This window comes from Elaeis guineensis, chromosome 15 (genome assembly GCF_000442705.2).
Source record: "Elaeis guineensis isolate ETL-2024a chromosome 15, EG11, whole genome shotgun sequence".
Taxonomy (NCBI): domain Eukaryota; kingdom Viridiplantae; phylum Streptophyta; class Magnoliopsida; order Arecales; family Arecaceae; genus Elaeis; species Elaeis guineensis.
Window position 1 is genome coordinate 66,584,934 of NC_026007.2, and position 25,411 is coordinate 66,610,344.

At 37.8% G+C, this 25,411-nt stretch overlaps 1 protein-coding gene across 1 annotated transcript; it reads right to left on the bottom strand.

The window, feature by feature from the left end:
• Positions 1-1,714: 1,714 nt before the first annotated feature.
• Positions 1,715-25,029, bottom strand: LOC105058452 (uncharacterized). Its single transcript, XM_010941396.4, has 14 exons — positions 24,540-25,029; positions 19,274-19,350; positions 16,423-16,581; positions 15,357-15,570; positions 14,720-14,806; positions 14,469-14,608; positions 14,042-14,122; positions 10,650-10,714; positions 10,255-10,430; positions 5,165-5,295; positions 4,970-5,057; positions 3,869-4,082; positions 3,110-3,216; positions 1,715-2,627 (listed from the first exon to the last, which is right to left on the bottom strand). The coding sequence occupies exons 1-14, from the start codon at positions 24,705-24,707 to the stop codon at positions 2,127-2,129; spliced, it is 2,208 nt and encodes a 735-aa protein (XP_010939698.2). The 5' UTR covers positions 24,708-25,029; the 3' UTR covers positions 1,715-2,126.
• Positions 25,030-25,411: the final 382 nt, after the last annotated feature.

Below are 25,411 nucleotides of genomic sequence, written 5' to 3' on the forward strand. Positions count from 1 at the left end.
CGCATAAACATCCAAATAGAGCAGAATCTATTGGGATATTCCACTAGGATTCGGCTGAATTTCCTGCTAAAGTATAGATTAGGCAGCTTACTTGAGCATGGCCCATATCAATGCAACACTCCCCCTTCAACTACCACCACCCCACCAATCCTACTTTTTCATAATTATAGATCATGCAGATATAAGATAATGTAGATCAAGTCGAGAAAAGAGGAAACCCATCAGAGATAATCTAGCGGGTTTAAACAGATGAACTGTGAACTTTAAAAATAAAGATAAGGGGTAGAGATACTAAAATAAAACAGAACATGACCTTAAGGTTCCCACCAAATGCCAAGGCCTCGAGGGTGCTTCAAGAAGCCTTCAATCATAGTTTTTGGTACTTTGGATAGGTTATATAAAACATGCAGGGCCTCTTTTGCATCCAACTTCCATGCGTAAGTTAACCTTCAGCTGAAAGTGCGAGGGATGGGAGAGAGGAAAGGACGCGCGCGGATAGGGTAAGGAGGAGGTTGCCTTATCTGAAAAAATTGAGCTTATCTAACCCTTAAATTTTAAGATTACTAAAGTACTCCTTTATAATATTTTATTATAAAAAATATTTTAAATATTTTATTTTTTTTTCTCCGTACTCGTACCGCACCAGCTCCGCCCACCCCCCGCGACCCGCATCACCCCCCTACTTATGCTAAACCAACCCCCCCCCCCCCCCACCCCATCTCTCTTCTTTCTTCTTCTCCACCACCCACTGTGCCCCCTCCCTCACCCATGATGCCCCCGCCACCCACGGGCAGGTCCTCCACCAACTGGTGCTCCACCCTTCACCTACGGCACACTCGATACACCTCTATCAGATTGATCCTTGACCTCTGCCACCGTTCCTCCCAGCTCCTCCGCCTTCTAGGTTGGCGGCCAACAATTAAAAAAAAAAACATCTTTTATGATATTAAAATAATTTTGATTTTTGAAATATTTACTGCATCAAACATGCACATGAACTCCTCGTCCCGTTAAAATCTATATGATCCATATTTAATTCAATAATTAAAAATAGATTAAATAAAATATTAAAGTACCATAGCCAAATCCTAACATTAATCATCTCACTACTCTTCTCCCTGTTTTCATTCCTCACCTTCCAGCGGATGGCAAGGCATGCCGAATGGTAGATGCAAAGCATCCAAACAGTCCTGGAACGGTTATTAACCAAGGCATTCGATTTCTACGAGGCGCCAGCGCTGTCCGAGCCCCGGTTCAGTGAGCAGTGGCTCCCAGTCCACTCGGGGACTGGCTCCAGCTTAGGTGGGGCGGGATGGGGATACTCAAAATATTATTAATCAGTACAATCTGCTGAATGAGAACTTCATAGATTTCATTGGCATTCGATACCCTAACATCCGATTGAAATGCTTCTATCCTAAATTCAAATGAATACTAACCTTTTCGATTGGGTCGAGATCTGTCTTCTTAGTTGCAGTGTTTTTTAGGCGTAGATTAGTTATGCATCCCGAACAGAACTATTTTGGTGACGCCCAAATCCTGCATGTGACATCACACACACGTCACAGTCAGGGATCGGATACCTCCTACCGGTCAATAGAAAATGTCATCGTTATTATATACGTGGGACCAAGAGAAAACTTCCAAGAAACTAGTTCAAGTAGAATTCCAATACAGGAATCCCCGGAGCAACCGGGCATATCGAGCAGAAATAGAAAAGAACATACGTTCTTTGTTTCTCTGAAAAATATCTATATTTCATTGAATTCTTTGTGCAAACACAAGTAATTAAGGGCTAAGCTGGCCAAAAGCCACACAAACAGATTTGCCTTCATCGGCATACATGTTGATATCTCCAAATACAGGCTGCAGTCTTAGATGACCCTATGCGCTCTCGAATTCCAGCTTAGTCCTCTGACGCTCTACCTGTTCATATTCCATCCTTACCCGTATACAGCTTCTGGTATGTAAACCAAATCTCCTGCATGACCTGCAGAAAATCCCATCAAAAGAAAGGCTCGACACAAACCTGCTATTGAATCTGTACATTGTCCAGAATCCCACAATGTAACATCCTCGCAATGTAACCATTTAACTCTGCTTTCTTAGATGAATTATGTCCTGTACTATCTCGTTAACCCTGAAGTTGTCACATCCACATCATCATCATCTAAATCTATATCTTGGTCTCTCTTTGGACGATGCTTCAATCTTTGGAAAATTTCATCGAGGGACTCAGAAGAGGAGACATAGGAATGGAGAGGAGTTGGCTGAGCTTGCCGCAGTGGAAAAAACTTCCTTGCCCCTACGTTGGCCCTGAAATTCTGGAGACCAGTCTTCATTGATGCCCATGTAGAGGCTAGTCCTGTCGATGTACCTGCTGTCAAGCTGTCAGACTGCTTTGCAGCATTGCCGGTATCAAGCAAAGATACTGAAGCTGGTGATGTGCCATTCTCTTTGGACACTGATGACTGCCTGCCTTGCTGCTTTCTTATCATTGAGTATTTGCTTGCAATGGTTTCGCGATTGGTACTGAACTTATGGCCCTCTTCTTTCAGAGCTTTTGCTTGACTCCCATTTTCCATCGATGGTGTAGCCCCAGGTTTCATCTCCACTGTGCTCTTATCCTGGACAGCATAATTGAACAAGTGGCTTGAAAAAAGAAATGGATGAACAGAATTGCAAGCAAAACACAAAGTCTATTGGTATGAAGTCTTTTTTTTTTTTTTTTTTTTTTTTTGTTGTTGTGGTGGTGGTGGGTTGGGGGGGGTGTGGGGGGGGAAGAGAGAGTCGACTTTAAGGTTTGTCATGCTATACAATTGCCACTCTTTTTGTTGCATTGCTTCAACTTTACCCTTACCCCCCACCCAATCCAGAACAAAAAAGACAAAACATTCCTCAACCATCAATCCATGTGAAAAGATGGTGAGTCTAAAATACGACCCATTCCACATAACAAAAGGCAAATAGTCAGTGGAATGAGTTGGCTCATTCTGAACTGAAATTGTTAATATTAATCTTTTTTCTATGAAGCTAACATGCTAACTACCTCAATTGTGTACCTTCTATGCTGTAATATGATTGCAACACAACCAAGGATATGACATACCAGTGGTTCAGCAGCAGATTCAACATCCATACTTGTACCGTTAAAATTTCTTGCTAAAGGTATAACTTGCTCACCAACTTTACACCCTTGCTCAAGCCAAGACCTCTCTGCAGTGATATAAAAAGCCTGCAAGCATTAGTTTTCGATCTCTGTAGGTAATGTTGAAAATAGTAATGGTCTGCTACAACTATCCTAATGCCTATGTTTATGCCAATGCCTATGCGGTGATATAGAAGACCATGAATATCAATTATCTATCAAGAAAGGGGGAAAAAAAACAGATAATGGCTTGCAAGAAACATTCTGATGCCCACGAAATCTGTGTAAGGTTGTCAAGGACTGGTCATTCAGGGTGCAGGAACAGGTATTGAAAACTGAACCCAGCCTCAATCTATATCTGAAAATAAAACAAGCTCTTTAGCAGCTAAACAAAACTTGCTCAAATCAGCTTGCATAATTCAAAAACATTATACTTCATCTGATATGGATCAAAGAGCCACATGATCTAGGCCTAAGCCTTCTTATCTCAAAATTAAATGAATTGGAGCATGATTTCAATTTATGGGCACATAACGCCAAGGCCTCTCACTTGATAACTCCAATTAGGGAAAACAAGATTAAATGGGGTGGCTGAAATCCCTAGCACGTCTATGCATGGCATACAGGAGACAAATGCATAACTAAACAAAAATAAAAGTGTGGATGAAGTGGCAAGTTGAAAAATGAATAGTATGAAGACATGAAAAATATATTCCCCACCTTTCTGAAGGATAATCATGCCAGATGGATCAAACCCATCCATGTCATCTTGCTCACTCTGGAACTTGAACCATTTCCAGCTTCCAAAATAATCAATTACTCGGCCAAAGAAATTGCTTGCAACCAGCAGGGTGTAAATAACCATAATAAGCGGGTAGATTTTGTTAAACCCTCTTCCAAAAAAGGGGACGGCATCATCGATATTCCCCATTCTCTGCATGATGGAATCAGAAGGTTATCACCCTACTGTTGCATAATATCATGGAAAAACTTTTAAGAGCTTCCTTGAGCAAATAATATCATAACCTATATTTAATATAATCATAAAGGCCAAAAACTTCTTTTTTTTTTTTAATAACTTCTGTTTAAGTGAGCAACAACATATGAAGCAGAAATAGATGGAGGTCATCATACTAAAAAAATTTGTATCTAAATTCAACCATTGATCAAAAGTCTGAGGAAATAAAAAACAACATGGATTCAGAAATGGCCTTATTCCCCTATTTGTTTTGCCACCTATTACTGGAGCAAACATGAGAGACAGTGTGACCAAAGCTGTTAAGAGCAGTTTAACAGCTCTCAGATATTTAAGCATTTAAATTGTTCAAGTAGGTAAATGGGCTGCTAAGCATCTGAGCACCTAAAATGAACTTCTCCGAATTTAAAAATACACCACATTGTTTAAGGTAATAACAAATATTAATTTAAGATACAAAAAAAATCAACTGGTTAGGAGCTAACTTTTACTAAATAAAAGGATGTAAAGTTTTTATCAACCCTAGAATCAACAGAAGAGAAGATAAATATGCACAAGAAGACGATGAAAGAGGGTTATTGTAGAAACACTTAAAGGTCAAAAAATACATATAAGAGAACAAATAAAGCTATCTAGTTTTTTCTATGTCCAATAGGGGTCACTCTAAGACATTAATTAGTATATTCCAAGGAATTTTCTTGGATAAGGTATATTCCAGACGGGATATCGTGTCATTGCTTTTTGTCTCACAAACAAACAATACAGATACAGTCTTAACCAGAATCATTATCAATTGAAAAATAAGGGAAAAAAATAACAAGTGCATATATGATAAGAGAAATTACCTTTTCAAAAATAGTTTTGGCATTACCACCAAGACGAATGAGATTAAGAAAATTGTAAGAAATGGGAGGTGCATATCGCGCAACCATTCTAGCAAAAATTAGATTAAATTTCAACAGTTAAATTTCAGTATAAGTAATTTTCGTGCAACTCAAAGAACATAAATAAAAGAAATCAAGCCAGAATGAAAAACTTACGAGCATATCATGAGTAAGCTAACTGAGCTTGTTTGTCTTGGAGTTAGTGAATAGAACATTAGCATTCCAATCTTGAACAAGGAATAATATGTGCAAATACACATGTACATCAGTGGAACAAATGCAGCTATCTGAAAAGCATATTTGTAATTATTAAATTGCTAAAACATAAACAAACTGAGGAAACTAACAAGATGACAGGAAAATCTCAATAAGTAGAGACAGCAAGACTGTTGGATGCCATGCAGCCTTCTTGAACAGAATCATATGGAGGGATAAATGAATCATGCATAATGTACATAACAAAATATAAATAGTTGGATTTACACATGACCTGCACATGCATTTATACCTGGAAATAAAGTGATCTTGCCAGTGATAATAGACTGAAATATAAGCATTGAAAACACATAATGTGGTTATTGCCATATTGGATAATGTTACAGATAATGATGTGTGTCGCTCTATTGATGCTCATATACTACATAAAACATCACACACTATCATACGGGACATAAAACACTACACACTATCATCCGGGGCAATGCTCCCCTCGATAGGATTTCGCTTATAACCTTTGTGACCTTACAAGAACAATTACGTAACAACTAAACAATACCAGTGGATGACCATTATATTCTTTTTCTCATGCATCTCCTCTGCAATTGTGAGTTGATCCACTCCAGATGTTTGTGCAAAAACTTCAAATCAACAACAGTTAGAAACCAAAAACCATCATAGGCTTTTGTTCCTTGTCTAACAAGGATTCAACATTGCTGTCAGGTCCATGATCATCAAACCATCAGCAGTCCCATGTCTTGTTAGTAGTCTATAGACAAGGTAATTGTCTATGCATCTAGGCAATTACCCAGTTCCCTCAGTCAAACCAAAAAAGAGAGAAATTCATCCTCTCATCTTTGTTCTTTTACCTTTTTGAGAAATCATTCATCATTTTAGTGGATCTATTTCATTTATATCATTAGAATTCCTATCATTTTTAATAAACCAGCATGTTAACACTGCCTCAAGTCATAAGCAAATGCTTGTTTTGTGCAATCAGAAGTCATAAGTAAAATATGATAGTAATAACATCTAACACCGTACTTGAAGCTCAATTGTGAAGACTTCCTATAATTTTTGGGTCATCCAACTTGCTGAAGGCTGGAATTCAGTCTTAGGTTTAAATGAAGGACCTTAAATGGTGACATGTTTGGCACTTATATATTTCATGTTCCATTTTTAAGATTCTAATTTGGAAGTGATATATGCCAGATGAACCCTAAAAAAAAATCATGGTGCGACATGCGCACATGCTTGATATGTACTCACATAAACTTATATCATGATAGACAACCATAAGGTAAATTGCTGCAGTGTAGACATCATCTACTTGCCTATCCAGATGCCCAAAAATCTTGGCCATCACTCACATTGTTCTGGATTAGGAAGTGGATGCCTAGCATGGTAATGCCCATCCAGCCCAGCTGATCAGTCAGCCAATACCCAGGTGACTGCCTATAACAAAAACAATAAGATATAAGCCCACTTCAAAATCCAAAGAATTTATTGACATCAAGTTTTGGGAAGTAAGCAGCATCATTGAGCACTGTTTCACTTGTTTCATTGTCATCAGTCATTATCGACACCATATTCTTGAGAAGTGGCCATACACATGCTTCCCACCATTCTCCCCACGAGATGGTTCATGTAGAGTTAATTACTCCCAACGTCACCAAGGCTGGTGAACAGAATTTATAGCTAAAGAACTCCCATGCTGGTGTCCAATGAGACCTGATTTAGCTAGGTTTTTTAACAGGTCATTCTGATCCATGCTTATTTTCTTCTTCATTCCACTTTCGCTTATTTAGTCCTACACCATTTTTTTGCCCCTTGTTCCCTTCTCTTGGTTTAGGTGCCTCTTCTGGGTCATGATCCTTGCCAACATTCCTGCAAATGCACTTTTTGCAACTTCTAAACAAATGTTCATAGATCCCACTTGTTCTACACCTTTCTCGACCAGCGCTTTTGTGGGTTCTAATAGTATCTTTTGCGTGGAAGTATGATTGATCTTCTTTCGCAATATCAACCGTTAGATTGCACCTCGCACTGCTCTCAAAGCAGGTGCACAGTTCCCAAAGCACCCCCAACATCTTCCCTCCCTCTGCCTGCACAGCTCTCAAAGCGGCTATTGCGCCATCCAACAGTTGATATCCGAAAGAAGATCAATCATTATTTCATGCAAAGATACAACCAGAATCCCACTTTTGTTGCTTTTCTTAGCTGGTTAGGTGTTAAGAGTTTGGCCCTCATCATGTTATTATTTTCTAAATGCCTCATGCTATACTTCAAATTCTCTTCTTAGTTGTCAGCATAATAACCATCTTCACCACATTATTGGAAAATTCTCAAATTATTCTTTGAATTTTTTTTCTTAAGCCAGATGATTCTCCTCCATACCATTCTTCCTACATAAGTAAATGGAGAATCATTCATTTATTCAAAACTACTTCAGGACACCTTCATTAGCTACAAATTAATGATAGCATACTACTGCTAATCAAGTTGGCTTTTGTTTAGTACTCTTGCCACTCCATACCCCTTTTCATGTGAAAATATCTCAACAATCTTAAATTCATTATATCTGTTATTTTTCCTTATTCTTAACTATGTGAATTATTTTCATATTTTTGGTGAACTTTTTTCATTTTCCAAAATGCCAAAACTTTGCATCTAACCAAATTGTTCCCAAAACCTGAACTTGTGACTATGGTAATGAGTTCTGATAGATCCTTTGTCTTCATCTTCTCACTCTTAAGCTTTGAACTACTTTTGGTGCTAACTACTATTCTCTCGACTGCCCATCTACTTGTACTTAGAATTTCATTATGATCACCCTAACTCATGGGTCACATCACTGCATCCCTGCCATGTATATAGCATGTGACTGTGAGCAACTGGGTGGAATGCTATGGCACCATCCACAATAATCGAAATAAGAATAGTTAGTAGGGGAATTCAATGCATCTAATCAAGGTTCATTATGCCAGTACCGGAGTCTGGACCGGTCATCCAGCAATACAATCCGATATTGCCCCATGCCATTCCATACCAGACCCGAACCAACACAGAGAAAGGATTGCTGACTTCAACCAAAAATCCCAAAACAATTGAAAAATGAAGTCAGCAACTAAATCCAAAAAAAAAAAATTACAAAATAGGGGCCGAAGCCCCTATTTCGATTGGGGGGAGGGTAGGGCCCCTCCTCCGGCCTTGGCAGCGGCGACATGGCAGCCTCGCCAGCCCTCTGGAGGCCTTTGGGGGGCCTCCTCTCTTTCTCCCTCCACCCTCATCGAGCTTGGCAGCAATGCAGGCAGCTCGGCTGCCTTCCAATGGACTTCGGAGGCCCTCTCTCCCCCTTCTTCCCTCCCTCCTCTTCCTCTCCTTCCTTCTCCCTCTCTCCCTCCTTGCCGATTTCTCATTTCGAATGTCAAACCATCCCGATAGACCGTCAGTCTGAATTGGCATGCCCTGAATCGGACGGTTCGGCAAACCATGCATTTGATCCAAAGATCATGCTAATTGCTGCATCTAATGTCTTCTAAGGGGATATTCACGATCAATGCCTCAACCTCATCCAATTCTATTTGGATATCGTCATGCCATCTTTCATTCTCACATCATCAGCATTGGGACAATTCAAAACAAGGTTTAAAGCCCTGTACTGGGGTTGTCTCAGTTTGGGGCAGGATCAGCATGGTCCTGGGACAGACTGGAACAATAGGAATGCAAAGGGATTAAAAAAAAAAAAAAGATGGTATCTAGGATGCCAAGCCATCTCAATTGTTGGGATGGGTATGGAGAGACCTAAGGTCCCAATTGCATTCCAGGACCCAATCTCTCTGCTCCAATATAGTATGGCTGGACGGACTGGGTCCTTAATCCTTGTGGTTCAAAGATTCGATAGTTCCTGGTGTCATCTATTTAACAATCTCCCACCCTAACATAATGCATACAGTATATGTGGACCATTTTGTTAATGCTCTTGCTTCATTCATTGCATGAATGTATAGAATGTTGCTCTTTATGTCCAAGTACCAGAATTGGTTGCCTTTTCTTTATCACTACCCCTACTAACATTAAGTAGGCTAGTGAGCCTATGGATCAGTCTATTGTGGCATCTGCCTTTCAAAGGCATTCTCATATCTCCCCTAAGAACGTATGATGGCAGCAATGGATGACTATGGAGGTCATTAACATTCATCAATGTCAGATATTTACACACCACTCCTTACCATGACAATCAAAATCTTCTTGAGATATTAGCAATTTGGCCTTTCATGAATGGTCTACCCAGCAATGCTGAGAATTTCACTTTCACTAAGAATCAAATTGCCACACACATTCTACATTCTGTTTTCAGCATCCATGGAGCAAACTCTAGGTGTCTAATTTGCCAGAGGGGACAAACTCAGAGAAATGGATGTTTATTTTACTCAGACAAACAAGAGATGATCCAAACCCTCTACACATATCGCAAGTAGGGCATCTACCATATTTATCATTTTGAACATTAAAACGTTTCTGATCTTTCTCATTAAGTTCCAAATATTAAATGAAAAGTTACCAACTTATTATTTCACCTCATTTTATTATTAAGGACTAATACACGTATAAATATAGGTCCCAAAATTTGTGTAAAATGCTACTGTGTACGTTGAGAGTAATGTTAGAACTCTCGCAGAATATTATTAAAATCCATAATGTTTCATCAAGCACCAATCTTAATAATACTTTTGTAATATAAACCAAGATGTATGGAGATACAAGTCATATAGCTCATGATTCATAATGCAGTACACATATAAATCGTAAGAGCTTTTCCAGGAAAATAAGTGATAGACAAATTTTTCATTTTTCTGATTGAATTCTGAAATGGAACATATTCATTCTCAATATTGTAAATCAGAAAAATAATCTTGGTGCAAATGGACAGCCTACTAAAATATTCCTTGTATCTTCAGTGCAGATCAGTATATAACCTTGGAGCAAAACTATGCAAAACCTGTTCCTCGTATGTTCCGAATATTTACCTGGACTAGCACTTCTTGCTTTCGCACAGCATGTATAAGAATGGAGAAAAGAGATAAATCGACTCCACTTGGTAACAAAGTGGCCTCAGCCAATAGAATAGCAGCAGACATGCAACCAAGGATCACAGCCAAGAGTTTCTGGAGTTGCTTTCTTAGTATACAACGCCATAAGAACTCTGCAAGAACCACAAATAGTTTCAATAATTGTTTTGCATTCTCATGGAACTGACATATCTCGATTCTCTAAAAATATATCACACAATAAAGATTCTTTGATGTGACGATCATTCAGCATACTGAAAAATTTAAGCATATTTCCATAATCATGCATCTCCACTTGAAGTATCAAACATCAAGAAAACAAATTAGTGTCTCTTAAAGGACCAGAAGAATACCCATAATATCAAGAAAGAATCCTAGATTGCCCCTTCGACTTTCTCTAAAACTTGAAACATATTTCCTGCAACAGTTGGTTGCCAAAGATTGCATCAAATAAAAGAATTATTTCGCAAGTCATCAAACAGAAATTTAGCATGCTGATATTTTTCAACATCTTCATAAAAAATAAAGGTAATTCAGGATCTTATTACTGTATCCATTATATTAGCAGCATAGCATCATCATTTGTTTGCTAGCATGCATGACAAATCTAGAATCATTCCCCTTTCCAAGTTAAAGAGTGAATAAATCAATGACCATGGTCCAAAGTTTCATCTGAAATTCCAAGACCAAAACCTGAAGTTTCAGCTTCAGCCCAAACCTGATCTACTCTTTTGGATTTTCAGAATAAACAAACTTAAGGCTCAACTTTATATACAGCATTCTCATTCCAACTATTTGCAGCCTTTTTCAATTATTTGAAAAGCATTTCCTCTTGACCAAAACTAGTTTCAAGTTTTGGGAGTATTTGGAAGCCACTGTTATCTCAAATCCGAAAGGGCATTATTAAAAAAAAAAAAAAGGTAAATCTTTTGGCATAGTTTTTGCTATCCTGAAGCTTAAATTTCATAGAAATTTTTAATATCATATTTAGATTGCTGATGATATGGTATATATAAAAACAACTTGTTTGAACATTTTATCTCCAAGTATTTAATAAGAAACTATGAAAACAACATATTGAAGTCCTAAGCAATTACGAAATGATGTTATCACTTTTTCTCCATTTTGATTGATATTTTTATTTTTCTTTACAATTTTCAATTGAAACAACCAAACTTAGATGAAACCACCAAGCATTGCCGAAATTAAAATTCATATGGTTCGACTGGCACTGAAGCGAAGTTTTCAAAAACTTACCATTGACTAGATCTCACTTATGAACAGGTAGACCTTAGCATATTTATACACAATGCAAGTTAGATTAACAAGTGAAAGAGAATAAGGAAGACTTTGTTAACCCCCACCTAATGCAATTGTGCTCCTACCAACTTTCTCCCTCCTTAATCTTTATATAACTTTTAAATTAAGCCAAATTGGTCTGGTTGTTTATCCAATTTGATAATTTTGGACAAATTTAGACAACTTGAAACTTAAAGAGCAACTACCAGAGTACAGGTCAACATGAAGGCTAAAGTCAAAAAATATTGAAATATAAGAAGTGAATACACTTAAGAGCAGACTTTCAGAAAGGCAAATCTGCAGTCAATTGAGGAGAGAAAAAGATATACCGAATAATAAATTTCTTGTAGAAATACCAAGGCATCCTACACCATGTCCAGCAGACATTGGTGACAATCCATAAACTTTATTCGATGATCAAATTGTTTAATTTGATGAACGAATTGTAAGCAAACAGCTTTTTTCTTTTTTTCTTTTTTTTTTTGGTATCCCTGCAATATTTGTATCCTAGTCTTTTAGGATTTAATTGTGTAATCACATCCATATCATGTTCCATCTATATCCATATCTGCATCCGTGCACCATCACTCTCCCCTCTCCACCACCCATTTCCTCCTATCATCCCTTTGCTTTCTCACCACCCTCCCCATTGTTTCTCATCACCTTCTGATATACTTGTAGCATCCCATCTTTACTTCCAAAAAGGAAGGGTGAGAAGAGACAGAGAGAAAGAGATAATGGTAAAGAATACATAGATGGATCAATAGACCAACCTTAGATCAAGTGCAAATGGTGAATGAAGGGGCAAGCATCCATCAAGGCTAAAGTGACCATGTAACTATCCTTGACAACCAATCCACATATATCTAATGATTGAGAGGTTTATAGAATTTAGAGAAATTTCTGTCATGACCATGTAACTATCCTTGACAACCAATCCACATATATCTAATGATTGAGAGGTTTATAGAATTTAGAGAAATTTCTGTCAAAAGGACCCAGCTAATATTGTATACTTTAAAGTTTAAATAATTGGTGCATAAATCACCAGAATGCTAGAGAAAGGGAACTGACAGGCAACATTACAATATCAAACAAAATTTATTTCCAGATTTGTCCAGGTTCATTCAAAACAAAATTTCTCAGTTTAGAGCGTCTAATGGAATAAAGGGGGAAAAAGAAAGGGAAAAGGAAGAAGAAAAATGTTTCAATGTGCATACAACCTTTAAATGAAATCAGCAGTAACCTTGGCTTTATATCTTAATTTATGATTAACAAGAATCCATTTGACCAGCTTTTCTAGTTGAGCAACTTAGTAGTAGTTATGACCATTTTATTAAGTACCATAGTTTAGACCAAAGGGGAAAGGTGATTGCGTAAGATCCAGATGTCAAAACAAAAAATCAGCGACAACGTGAAGATAGAATAGCCAAAAAGTGTTTACATAGAATACAACACATAAAGTATATATTTGCAAGTAAATTTGTACTTGAAGTTTGGATAGGGGCTTATCTTGGTATCCCATTTTTGCTCTCCAAAGAGTCGAGGGAAAAATTCATGAGGATGATACCGAGAGTGCTAGATGGTATCATTTACCAGGAAATTATATTGCATTTTGAAAAGCATTAAGAGCTTCGCAATAAGTCTTGAGATGATCTTCCATACCAAGTACTTCATTGAGGCAGCTTGGTTGGACTATCAGATGTAGTTCATCTACTATGCAAGTCTTTCTTGGAGCTTAACTAATTCGACATTCAAGAAACCCCAGTAGTCGTCAATTGTTGATAAAGAAGATAGAATAAGTTATGCTGGAGTGTATAAGCTGATATTTTTCATACCAAAGAATAAAGACACAAAGTGTGCTTGGTTGGACTATCAGATGTAATTCATCTACTACGCAAGTCTTTCTTGGAGGTTAACTAATTCAACATTCAAGAAACCTCAGTAGTCGTCAATTGTTGATAAAGAAGATAGAATAAGTTATGCTGAAGTGTATAAGCTGATATTTTTCATACCAAAGAATAAAGACACAAGGTGCACTCACTTACTTTGGCTCAAACAACTCCAAAACTATTTATCAAGCAGTTAAGAGACCCTCAGAGTTCAGTTTTCAGAGGCTTGTGTTCTCTCAACTAATTATTTTACCATTATCTACTTGAATGGAACAAGAAAACTTATTTCTCAAATCCTCTGGATCACTGAAAATAAATAAGATGATTATGACTCAAGCTTGGTTCTATCAAGTTTGCAATGAATAATACATGGAGTACAACTATCAAGAAGAGCAAGGAGAAGTAAGATTTTCTCTTTTTTTTTTTTTCTTATAAAGATATCCTTTATTTTGAATAGAGTATCACCAGAATGCATTAAAGAAGTTTCATGTAACCAACAGGGAAACTATACAGAATTACAGACAATCATAAAAGAAGAACAGATATGAACAAACCATCCATTTGAATCACGATGCTCATAATTTTTTATCGTATCTTCCAATTCGAGGGCTTCCATGACATAAGCCATATATTCACTGCAGAGAGTAAAGGACAGTCAGGATGCGAAGCGAATAGAATTAAATTTTTCTATACTGAAGTTAAATGGCAAGTAAAGCCAATTTACAAGCTATCAGGAAGGAGAAATGTCTAAAAGGTCTCATTCTAAGCTCATTCAGCACTTTCACAAATAAAGAAGATCACCTGTAGTCTTGCAAATTCAATTCCCTGATCCTCTTTATTTGCAATTCTATAGAATTGCTGTAGCCATCCAAATATGAATGACCAATTTAGAGCCATTTATAACTAATATGCACCAAAAAGATAGTAATAGCTAATATGCACCAAAAAACATAGTAACTACACTTAATTGATTGGACCTGCCTTTTGTATCTGTAATACTCCTCTCGAGCTATCCGAAGTTGACGTCTCAGTGCAGCCATCGTCTTATCATCAGTATCATAATCCATATCATTTTCCCCCAGTCTACCTCCTGATGGCTTGAAAGATGGATCTTCCCGCAACTAAAAGAAGAAATATTAGGATAAGGAGAGAACTGGTTAAGTTGAATAGAAACTTGTCTTTGGCAATTTCATGACCAAAATTTTCAGTATTTGACCATGAAGCAGGAGTACCATTTGATGCAACATGCTATCGATAACATCCATGTAGGGCCTTAAAGGATCACGCTTTGACATCTGATTGGATGTGGCTTGTGCAACCTAAAACACAATACAATACTGAATATTTGTTGCCGAGGAAAATAAAAGTTTATGACATTATATGATCAAAACACAACATTCATATCAATTGGCCTATTGCAGAGGACTATATATTATGGAATTTATAATGGAAGACCATGGACCTGCCAAGAAAGCGAGGCCAACTAGTACAGATTATGTATGGAATGGGGAATATAGTGATGCTCAAATAGTTGATTGGTCAAAAGAACTCATAATCACATCATTTCAATCAGTTGTTATAGCTTTAACATACTTAGTTCGCTCTTTACCACTCATATTCTAGCCCACATAACAACAGTGGCCTCATTTAAATAAGGAGGTGTTTGCATAAGAGAATGCAGTAATTTTCAATTAACAGCAGCTAATCATTTCCATGAAATCAAAAGCAAAATTGATTAGGGCATTGGTAACCAAGATATCTTGCAGTATGAAAACCTTCATGCAAACACCGATACAGCTAAAGGGCTTTTAAATACCCATAAGAAATAGTCATTATCACCAGTGGAATTTGACAAGAGAATATGCTTACCACAATTGCATTGGAAAATTCTTGATGAGCATCATCTAGCTTGACAGCCATTTTCGCAACCCTATGAGAGAGAACTTTTTGGCGGTTATTCCAATCTGCATTCCTCCAAATGCTCTTAGGAATCTCGCTGAAACCAAAACCAAGAAGAAATGCACCTGTCACCAGCCCAAAGGTATTTGAGCAAGCCATGGCTAAGCCCACAATACCTCCACTCCTGTTGAAAAAGAAATCAAGGTTCAGATCAGTTTAGAGAAATCATACAGACATTAGGGTGGACAAAGAAACCTACCAAAACAATAACAGTAATTCAATAAATTGGTACAATATATTGAATAAAATAAAAATATCACACTAAATAGTAAAAAAAGCCTTCAAGTTGATTGCCACTAAGCCAACTTCTCAAAATTATGAGCATACCTTTTGATACTTAATATTTCATTTGAAGCCACTCTTTCCACAAGCCAAGAGAAAAATGACAATATTCTTGACCTTCCTCATACGAGCCCTAATTAACAATTGTTCAATTATATCCATGTTTCTTCAATTTTATCAAATTCTGTTCTTTCTAGCTACTACATGTTTTTAGGCAGCGAATAAAGAACTGCTGTGCCTGAAACAGTAAAACGTTGGCTAACATTTGCACGCTGCCGGAAAAAAGTCCTTAGGGCTAGGCTGCTGTCAATTACTTTGCAGTACAAAGCAAGTATATTTTGAATAACAAAATTTAAAAAAAAAAATAATCTTTCAAGTAATATGTGAAATAGTATGAGACCAAGGTCCGCCATCTCGATAGAGGATCTATCCTATTACAGTGTCAGTACGCAGTTCGGTACGATATGGCATGAAGTGTACCAAACAATTCAACCCAGTACAACATTCCATGTATGAGACAGCATACACATGTGATAACTTGAAAAAGAAAACCAACTTCCAAACTCACATATTTGTACCAAGTCTAACATTAATAAAGAGTGATATAAACCTTGCACTAAACTGGCATAATAGCATGAGCTAAAGTGGTCAAATAAGTGGATAAATAGTAGTTCAATAGGAGTAAGAGACAAACCAATCCCTATGCATGATAACAAGCAGAATGAGACCAAAAAGGCCAATAGATCCCACAATTATATAGAAGAGCAAGTTCATTCGAACACTAGTTCTTAGTCTTTCTTTCACCGTGAAATCTCCAGCATCTTCATAACCCTGAATAGTAGGAACCACAGCCCTGCTTAGAGAGATAAAATAACTCAAAACCATGAGAATAAATGTATTAATTAGTAATGTAAAAAAAAATTACACATATAAATAACTGCTAAAAAGACTTATCTACATAGACCAGAAAAATAAAATAATGGTCTAAAAATTGCATGTTCTATGTAGCAACGCCATTGAAATTTAATTAGTATAAGAAATACTGTTCAAATAGAAACTAAGAACTTAATTAGTAAAGGGTTAGAGGCATACTGGCAATAATGCACTGAAGCATAGAACAAGCTTGTTATAGGTTAATTATAATATTTATAACATATTTTAATGAAGCCAAAACATAAAATAAATAATTCCAGAATCTGAATCAAGATTATTACTTTAATAACCATTATTAGCTATTACAAGGGTCATTAGCATCACAGTTTAATTATATGTGTGTGTATACGTACGTATACGTATCTATATGTCTATATGTATATGTATATGTATATGTCTATATGTATGTTGTGTGTGTATTTTACATGTTCAAAATATTAATAAAAGTTTGGAACCTTGAAGTAGTAATAGAAACTAAGTAGTACTCATTATCATAATCAACGTTGACATTGTGGTTTTACTGCATCTATAACAGCAATGACGTGCACGGATGCCCAGCCAGCCAACACTAAAACACTCGCATGAACAAAGAGACACCAACCTCACCCCCCATGCATGCATGCATCCACACACATATAAGAGAGAGGAGGGTTGTAACGCACACAACATGTACTGCTCAGGTTTGGTAGTTAAGAAACCTTGAAAATCCCATTCTTATTCCCATGAACTTAAAAAACCAATAGGGATTTTGGGTCATTTACCCTGTGCATTAAGTGCATCAAAAAAGTCAAGTGATAAGCTAATGATGACACATAAATTAGGGGTGTGCGCAGGTCATGTCAGGTTGGTTTTGGAGATATACCCAAAACTGAACTGATTTAAATTGGTTTCCTAAAATTGAAACGGAAATTGAACTGACCATCTACAAAAACCACTTGAAACTGACAAGAGAAATTTCAGTTCAGTTTGTCAAATTGATGTTCAACGGGTTGGGCTAAATAGGGTAGGCTAAGTCTGATGTTTAAAATAAAGTTTCCAAACACTACAATCCCAAGAGATAGAACATTATACATGATATAGGCATCCCTCTCTATAGTTGCAATCCATCTTTACCCCTTAATACTTTTTTATGGCTGATGGCTGATGGACCACCCTTGCCACCTACAAGCAATGCTCTTGAACCTCTCAAATCTTACCTACCACTCTCACTCCATTTACCTCCAGTCTTCCCAACTCTCTAATCCTAGCCCTATCCCTCCATTCCACCACCCTCAGACCTCACCCAACAAATCAGCGCATATGTGCCCTACCAAATGTTGCTCAGCCTACAAACCTTGGAGATGGACACAGAAAGAAAGAGAGGAGAATAATCTAGGACATCACACTATAATATATTATTTCATGGACTACATAACAATATAACACAGAACAAATATAATTATTTAGAATCATATGTTTTTCAAGATTGCCAATGATATAGGCAAAACAGGAGTTGCACTTATTGATGAATAATTGAGAGAATATTCATGAATCTGGATCCCTTTTCTCATAAGCAGTTGTTGGTCAAAATATGCGATGTCTCCACAATGTTGCCCATTGAATACTGGAAAGATAACCATATGAAGGTCCGATGCCACAGTTTATGGTGTTAGTGACTTGGTAAGATTTCTCCTTAAAGCTAAATTAAGTAATGTAGCTAGATAACTTGATTACATTGGATAATGAACCAATACTTGGTGAAACATCTCGAACTTTTTCAGAATTATGAGTGATAGACAATCATGTACCATTAATGAACAATTACCATTTGAAATTAGTACAAGATCAAAAGTCTCTGCATGTTCATTATGTTGTATGACCTTTGAATCCAAAAATAAGAATAGAAGTAGAAAAAAGAACAAGATTCAATAGACATGTTGAGAAGTTTATGTTGTTCATAACTCAAAATGCACAAGAACAAGGGTGAGAGGACCGATATACAAGTTCAAAGCCACAATCTAGTGATCCATGGGATATAATTCAAAATTGTTGAACATGATGATGTTATCTATTCTCTTCAGTGGCATTTATTTCGGAAAATTGGTTTTGCCAACTTAATCATCCTTTAAACCATTTTCATCAAATCTATAATTAAATTTTGGATATATAGTTTCGTTTTAACTTCAAAAGTAATAAGCAGAATATTGACAGCCATTCAGGGAAAACTCATTCACTAAGGAGATAGGAAATACCACAGAGTTATTGAGGTGTGCTAGAACAGTTATTGGTTACTGCAGCTCAACTTATCTGTAGAGCACTTGATAGGAAAAGAAGTTGCACAAGTATAAGAAAGAATTATGTACTAACTACAAATATTTAAGATTATTTCCATAAGAATAATGGTTTTACAAGAAAAACATATATCAAATTCCATTATACAAAAGTGACTACAAATATTTAAGATCAATCTCCATAAGAATAATGGTTTTTGTAAAATGAAACATATATGAAATCCATTATACAATAACTGGATTAATAAACTCTCAGAGTTTTACACTTTAGACAGCCATCGCACTTTGAGTGAAACCTTAGTATGTAGAATATGTATCAATATCAGGACTCATTAACATTACCATGTTAGCAGAAATGTACTCCAATATGACCAACTCCAGAAGAAAGCAATGCCACCCTGCTGACGTCCTATTATTGTCTGCATGGAACACAATTATATTAACTAATTAGAATATAGAAGAGAGAGAGAGAGAGGGAAGGGAGAGAGAGACCACTTTCTTATCTAGGTAATTGTACAAAATTTTGTTGAACAAGGTAATATATCAAAGATGAAGTGGTAAAAAGTGTTGGAAAATGAAACAAATAAGAGAAATCAAAACCTAATCCTCAATCCCACTTCCAGCCCTAACATGGTGATGGATATCCAATTTTAGAAACATAAATTCTATCATCAGGAATCCACAGTCTCATTTTATCCTCACCATATCCATTCAAAACACTTCTTTTTCTTAAAAACATGCCTCCTCCTTTCTTCTCCACCAGCAACCAAATCACAAAAATAAAAAAGCATAATTTTTCCTATCTTCATTTAATGAAATATCATTGCAGTTCATTAAAAAGCTGGTTTTTTTCCCTTTTACACCCAAGAAAATGCCATAATATGCAACCTTTCCAACACCACCTACTCAACATTGAATACAGTTTCGTATCCCTTTGCAGATGGCAATAGACGCATTATTTCTTAATAATCTTAAACGCATGCAGAGTATCGTGAAGATGAAGTGGAGATGGTTGGACAGAATGACTTTCCAATGGGTGCATAATTTTTTTTCTCACAATGACTACCTAAAGTTGTTAATCTTTAGGTTTCTTATCCTTATTGTCAGATGATGATTGCATGGATTCAAAAGGAGTGAGTGACAGTCCCTTTAAGAATGGCTCTCATATAAATTTATCTGGTAAAAGAAGATCATCATCCAACATACCCCCCTTACCTGAAAATTTAGAAGTGCTTTCCGAAACCATAAATTAGTGTTCACATATTGCTTGTTCTGGGCGAGCACTAAAAAACTAACATCACTTTTGAAAACAAGGGTGCCCATAAAATTCATATTTAATGGCACAGGAAGGTAATTTTTGACCATCTGATCCAGACTGCGAGCAAAACCATTTCATCATGGAGTAGAAAATGGGCATTTGAAAATGAATGGAATGCAGAGACCTTTTCTTTAATGAGACAGTAGATAAAGGCATTTAATTATTCCTTGACCTCAATCAAAAAGCCTTCCTGTCTACATGAGTTTTCCTTTTCAGGTCTTTGAAAAAGTTTTGTGCATTACCCTCGACCAACATCAACCCTCCAGATTTGCACCCTATTCTTAAGCCAAGGCATTTGTGGGCATGAAAAGAGCATTTTGTTAAAGACTTCCAAAATTAAATATACATACAGAGAGAGAGAGAGAGAGAGAGAGAGAGAGAGAGAGAGAGAGAGATGACACTTCGAAATAGCCAATACTATAGGCATAAGGTAGAATCACCAATACATGTATAGATGGAGGATCACATGAAAAAATCCCCCTTCCTTTAAGTTTATCTTTGCAAGACTTTCCATTTGCAAGTTCTTTTATTTATAATATATTCCTCTTAACTACACTAAGATCTCATATTTCTCTACTCTCCTAAAATATAGTGAAACTGCTGATGTACGCCCTTGCCGAATTCTCCCACCTGCCAATTATTTTGCTATAGGTAATACGGAGTGTGAAATCTTCAACCATCAAGTTCACTATTGATTTCATCAAGGAATTTTAAATAATTTCTATTTTCATGTAAGGCCCAATAATATTTATTTGATGGCACCATTCACCAAAACAAAATAATGACGTTCTCACGATATCTATGTGAAAAATTTCTTCAACCAGAAACTTACATATATCCCACCTACCTAATCTCCCTCATTCTGTAACAGTGCAAAGTTTAAACATTAAAGGCATGAGGAAGATAGAGCAATTGACTTCATTCATAATTAATGAGAAAAATGCAAGTTGCAGCATTGGCACAAGCCTGAAGATGAAGCTAGATTTACATGTCGAAGATCTAGCATACATTTAGAGAATCAAGGTGAAGTTATGACAGAAATGGCTGGAAGCAAGAGCAATAGAGGTAAGCAGAGCCTTAGTCTAATATATAATAGACAAGAGATGAAAGTGGGACTTCAAATTAAGCAGGAGAACAATTGAGAAGTAGCATTCCTATGTCACAAGTAATAGGTTAAATCCTCATGCTTTCAACTTTCATGGCTAACTTCAGAGTTGCATAAGAAGAAGAGCTATGCATTGCACATCAAGATAACAGCAACCATCATATTTTTTGTAGCATATCAAAAGTAGTCTTCAGTTCTTTTGCTTCACAAAGATGATTCTAGAGTCAGTTCTACCATGCTGTCCCAGCAGAAGCACACCATTTAATTGACCACTCTTGCTTGGTTAACTGATGATAACATTATGAGACCCAACGCTAAGCTTATTTTCTAGGTGATTATTCTAAGAATTATACAGTACCTCCAGAATTACCACTCATCCCACCTCCCACATTCACTCGAGCTCAGAGCTGCAGTGATTTTAAATTAGATGGGATATGTTGGTGGCAGTTTAGATTTCTTTTTCTTTTCTCTGGTGGCTGCTCTATAATTTGGAAAAACAAGAAGAAAGATATGATCTTGCATCCCAGGATTTGAGCAAAGTAACTACAGTATCATGCCAAAACAGCCTATGGCATAGATAACAACAGAGTATATCCAGCCAACAGTGACATACTTGCAGATTCTACATCTATAATTACCAGATGAAAAAGCAGCGGCATACTATGTGATGTACTGCTTTTGCTGCTAAGCATTTTGAACAAGTCATTAAGCATCTCCTTTCCCCGGGGGCAATATCAATTCCTCAACTCCATTATTTCTGCTTGTTGGGCCCATCAGAGAATCATATCCAGTTATTGTCATCTAGACAGCCTTGTTTATGTAACCATATATTAACAAATTTCATGTTTACAATCATAGACCATAACAAAAGGAGTGTCACACATTTGGTTTGCAGGCTGTACAGCGAGCATCTTGAGAAAGTCCATCAACTCATTATGCATTAGTTTTTTCCCATGGGGATTATCATTCAGTTTCTCAACTCTATTGTGTCAGCTGGTTAAACTCTTCAAGGAATCTCATACCTTCCATGCTAAGGCATCATTTTCAAGTGAGTGAACAGGTTGCTAAGGTACAATAGAATTTTCTTCCTTTAGTGCATTTGATGGTAAGTGCATAGCTTTACCTATGTTATACCTATTTCTAGGTTATTTGTTGTAATAATTTGGCAATTATAAGATACTTGAGCATCCAAGAAAGTTCAGTTCACCAACAAAATTTTCAAAGGCTATAAGTTATATAAAATAATATGAATCAAATTAGGTACTTCAAGCACGGTCCCATGAACTTCATGCTGGCAACACGCACAGATGTTTAAAGTTGTGTTCAAACTCTTAGAGGGTGTTTGGTTCGCGACCGAAAGCAAAATCGAAATTGGAATCAAAAACGATCGGAATGGGAATCAGAATGACCATATCCCTGAAGGCGTTTGGTTCATGATCGGAATCAGAATTAGAATGGATGATTCTCATTGTTCTTGTTTGGTTAGATAGGAATCAGAATGAAACCTTATTGGTCTTTCTATTTTTTCCGATGTTTCTTCTTCCTTCCAAGGCGAAGATGGAGAAGCGCCAACCACGACGAACCGGATCTCGGGAGGTGAGCTCCCACTTCCTCCTTTCCCCGGCCTCCTCGCCCGCCTCTGATGCCGCCAGCCGCGCCCTCTCCCCTCTTCACCGCAAATCCATTTCCGAACCCGCTGCCTCCTCCCACGACCTGGGGCCCTCCTCTCGAAGCCTGGTACCCTCGCTGACCACCTCGGCAATGATCGCCTCATCGACCTGGCCAAGCAGAATGCCGGCGACAAACCCACCTCCACCACCGTCGCCACCTCTCCTCAGTCCATCATTCGCCAGTGGAGCTGCTCCGAGTTTAGCCATTTCGAGGACAAGGACGGGACGGAGAAGAAGGGCCGAAGGTCCAAAGATAACCGCCCGATCGGTGCGTCCATGCGGTACACAGGCAAGATCCGCTTTCCCAGATTGCCTAAGCCTGGCTCACCTCCCTCTCCTTCCTCCACCGCGCCTCTAGCCTTGACACCCACCGGATCTCGGTGGATGAGAACACGCTACCCCTCCGACGGAAGTCCGACTTCGGCCTCGACTACCCGAGCTCGGAGTCGGACCAGAGCGAGACCAAGATCACAAGTCCGAGAATCCCGAAATCTGATGCAGCGAGTGTGGTGGCAGCGAAGGTGATTGGCAAGGCGAGCTCGATGACGGCGTATGGTTCGACCTCGATGCAATGGGATGAGATCTTCTTCAATATTTTTTTTTTTAATTACCATTCCGGTGGAATGAGATCTCAATCCAACGGAGAGAGTCCGGATTAGATTGGAGAGAGATTGGGCCATTCCCATTCCACCCTAGAATCGGAATCGGAATGGGACTCCCCCCAAACAAATAGCTAGAATGGGAGTCACCCATTTCGATTCCCATTCCAGATCTCCATTCCCCCAACCAAACACGCCCTTAGATTCTCCTTATAAAGATTGTACTTATTCAATGTGATCCATACTCCAATGGAATGACAGAATACTAAATGTTTCTAGGAAATTTGCACCATACTCCAATGGCATGACAGAGCACAACATGTTTCTAGGAAATTTCCATATTTGGCATTGCCTCTCATACTACCATTCAATGACCAGAAAGTTCTACTTCAAGTTTTGAAGCGAAATTTCTAAAACTAACCACCAAACCTTTTTTTCTCTCCAGCTCTTATATTTTCATTCAATTAGCAAAATTCCACCACTTTTAGCACCAACCGAGATTCTCCATCAATCTCAGACATTCTCATCAAAACCTCGCTGTTCTTATTCAGCCAAATCTAACAAAATGTCACACATCAACAAGAGATCGAATTCAATATTTTATAAACGTAAAGCAAGCTCTTCGATACATAAAAATGATCCGGAAAATCTTGCAACAAGGATTCCATGAACAACTACCAATTCCAACCCACCAATCTAAGCCTTTCAACATCTTCTCCTCAAACGAGCACAAGATTCAAAAATTACTAACAGCAAACGAAGAAATTTCTGCGAAAATCATTCGGATTATCACAATCCCTGGATCGCCCCACCTCATCAAACACCAAATAATTAACCCAAAAAAAATTACCAACACAGACCAATTCAAGAACAAGACGATCTATCAAAATTGGACCGAGTGGAAGAAAGATCTCACCGTCCAGATGTCGGCGGGCACAAGAATAATGATGGAGAGGGAGCAGAACCAGGCGTATCCGACGGTGAAGAGCACGTATCTCGGCACGTCCGGCCCGGCGAAGTACCGCAGCGTGACCATCACCATCCCGAGGGTGAGGGGAAGCGAGATCAAATAAAAAACCCACATCTCTCTTCCTCTCTCTCCGTTCGAATTCTCCTCTTCCTCCTCCTCTTCTTCTTGGCGACGAAGTAGCGAGGTTGGAACCGGTCAAAGAGGAGCGGATCCGGCAATAGAAGATCTGGGCTTCGCCGAGGGAAAGAAGGTGGAGAAGAGACGAGAGAGAGGAATACTAATAGAAATTAGTCGATCATTTGGGGTGCGCCAACTCGGGGGCGACGGTGACGACAGCGAACATATGCGGCGCGTTTGGTGCGGTCAGCGGTGGATGTCCACCGGGCGACAGATGGAAGGAAGGCTCCGCCAACGGAGGCGCTTGGAGTCACCGACCTCCTCGTTGGATGGTGGGTGATGACCGACTGATAGTAAAATTAGGTCACCGCCTTTCATTCTGACGGCCATTTAATGGTAAAGATCGGTTTATTTTGAAAAATAATTGGTGAACCAGGTTTATGGGACAAAATTAGGAGAAAATTGGCTTCTTGTCAAGTTTGTTCCAAGACGATGTGGTCGGCGGGATGCACGAGTTAATTGTGTCTTAAATTTATCTTTTTTTTTTTCCCTTATTTACTAACTCTTCTTATTTTTATTCAATATAATTTAATTTTTTTTCATATTTTTAAATATTATGATGTTTTGATTTGATTTATTTTATATACAAGTATGCATACTCTGCAACCAGGCTTTGACACACCAGTTTCTTGGCCCATAGC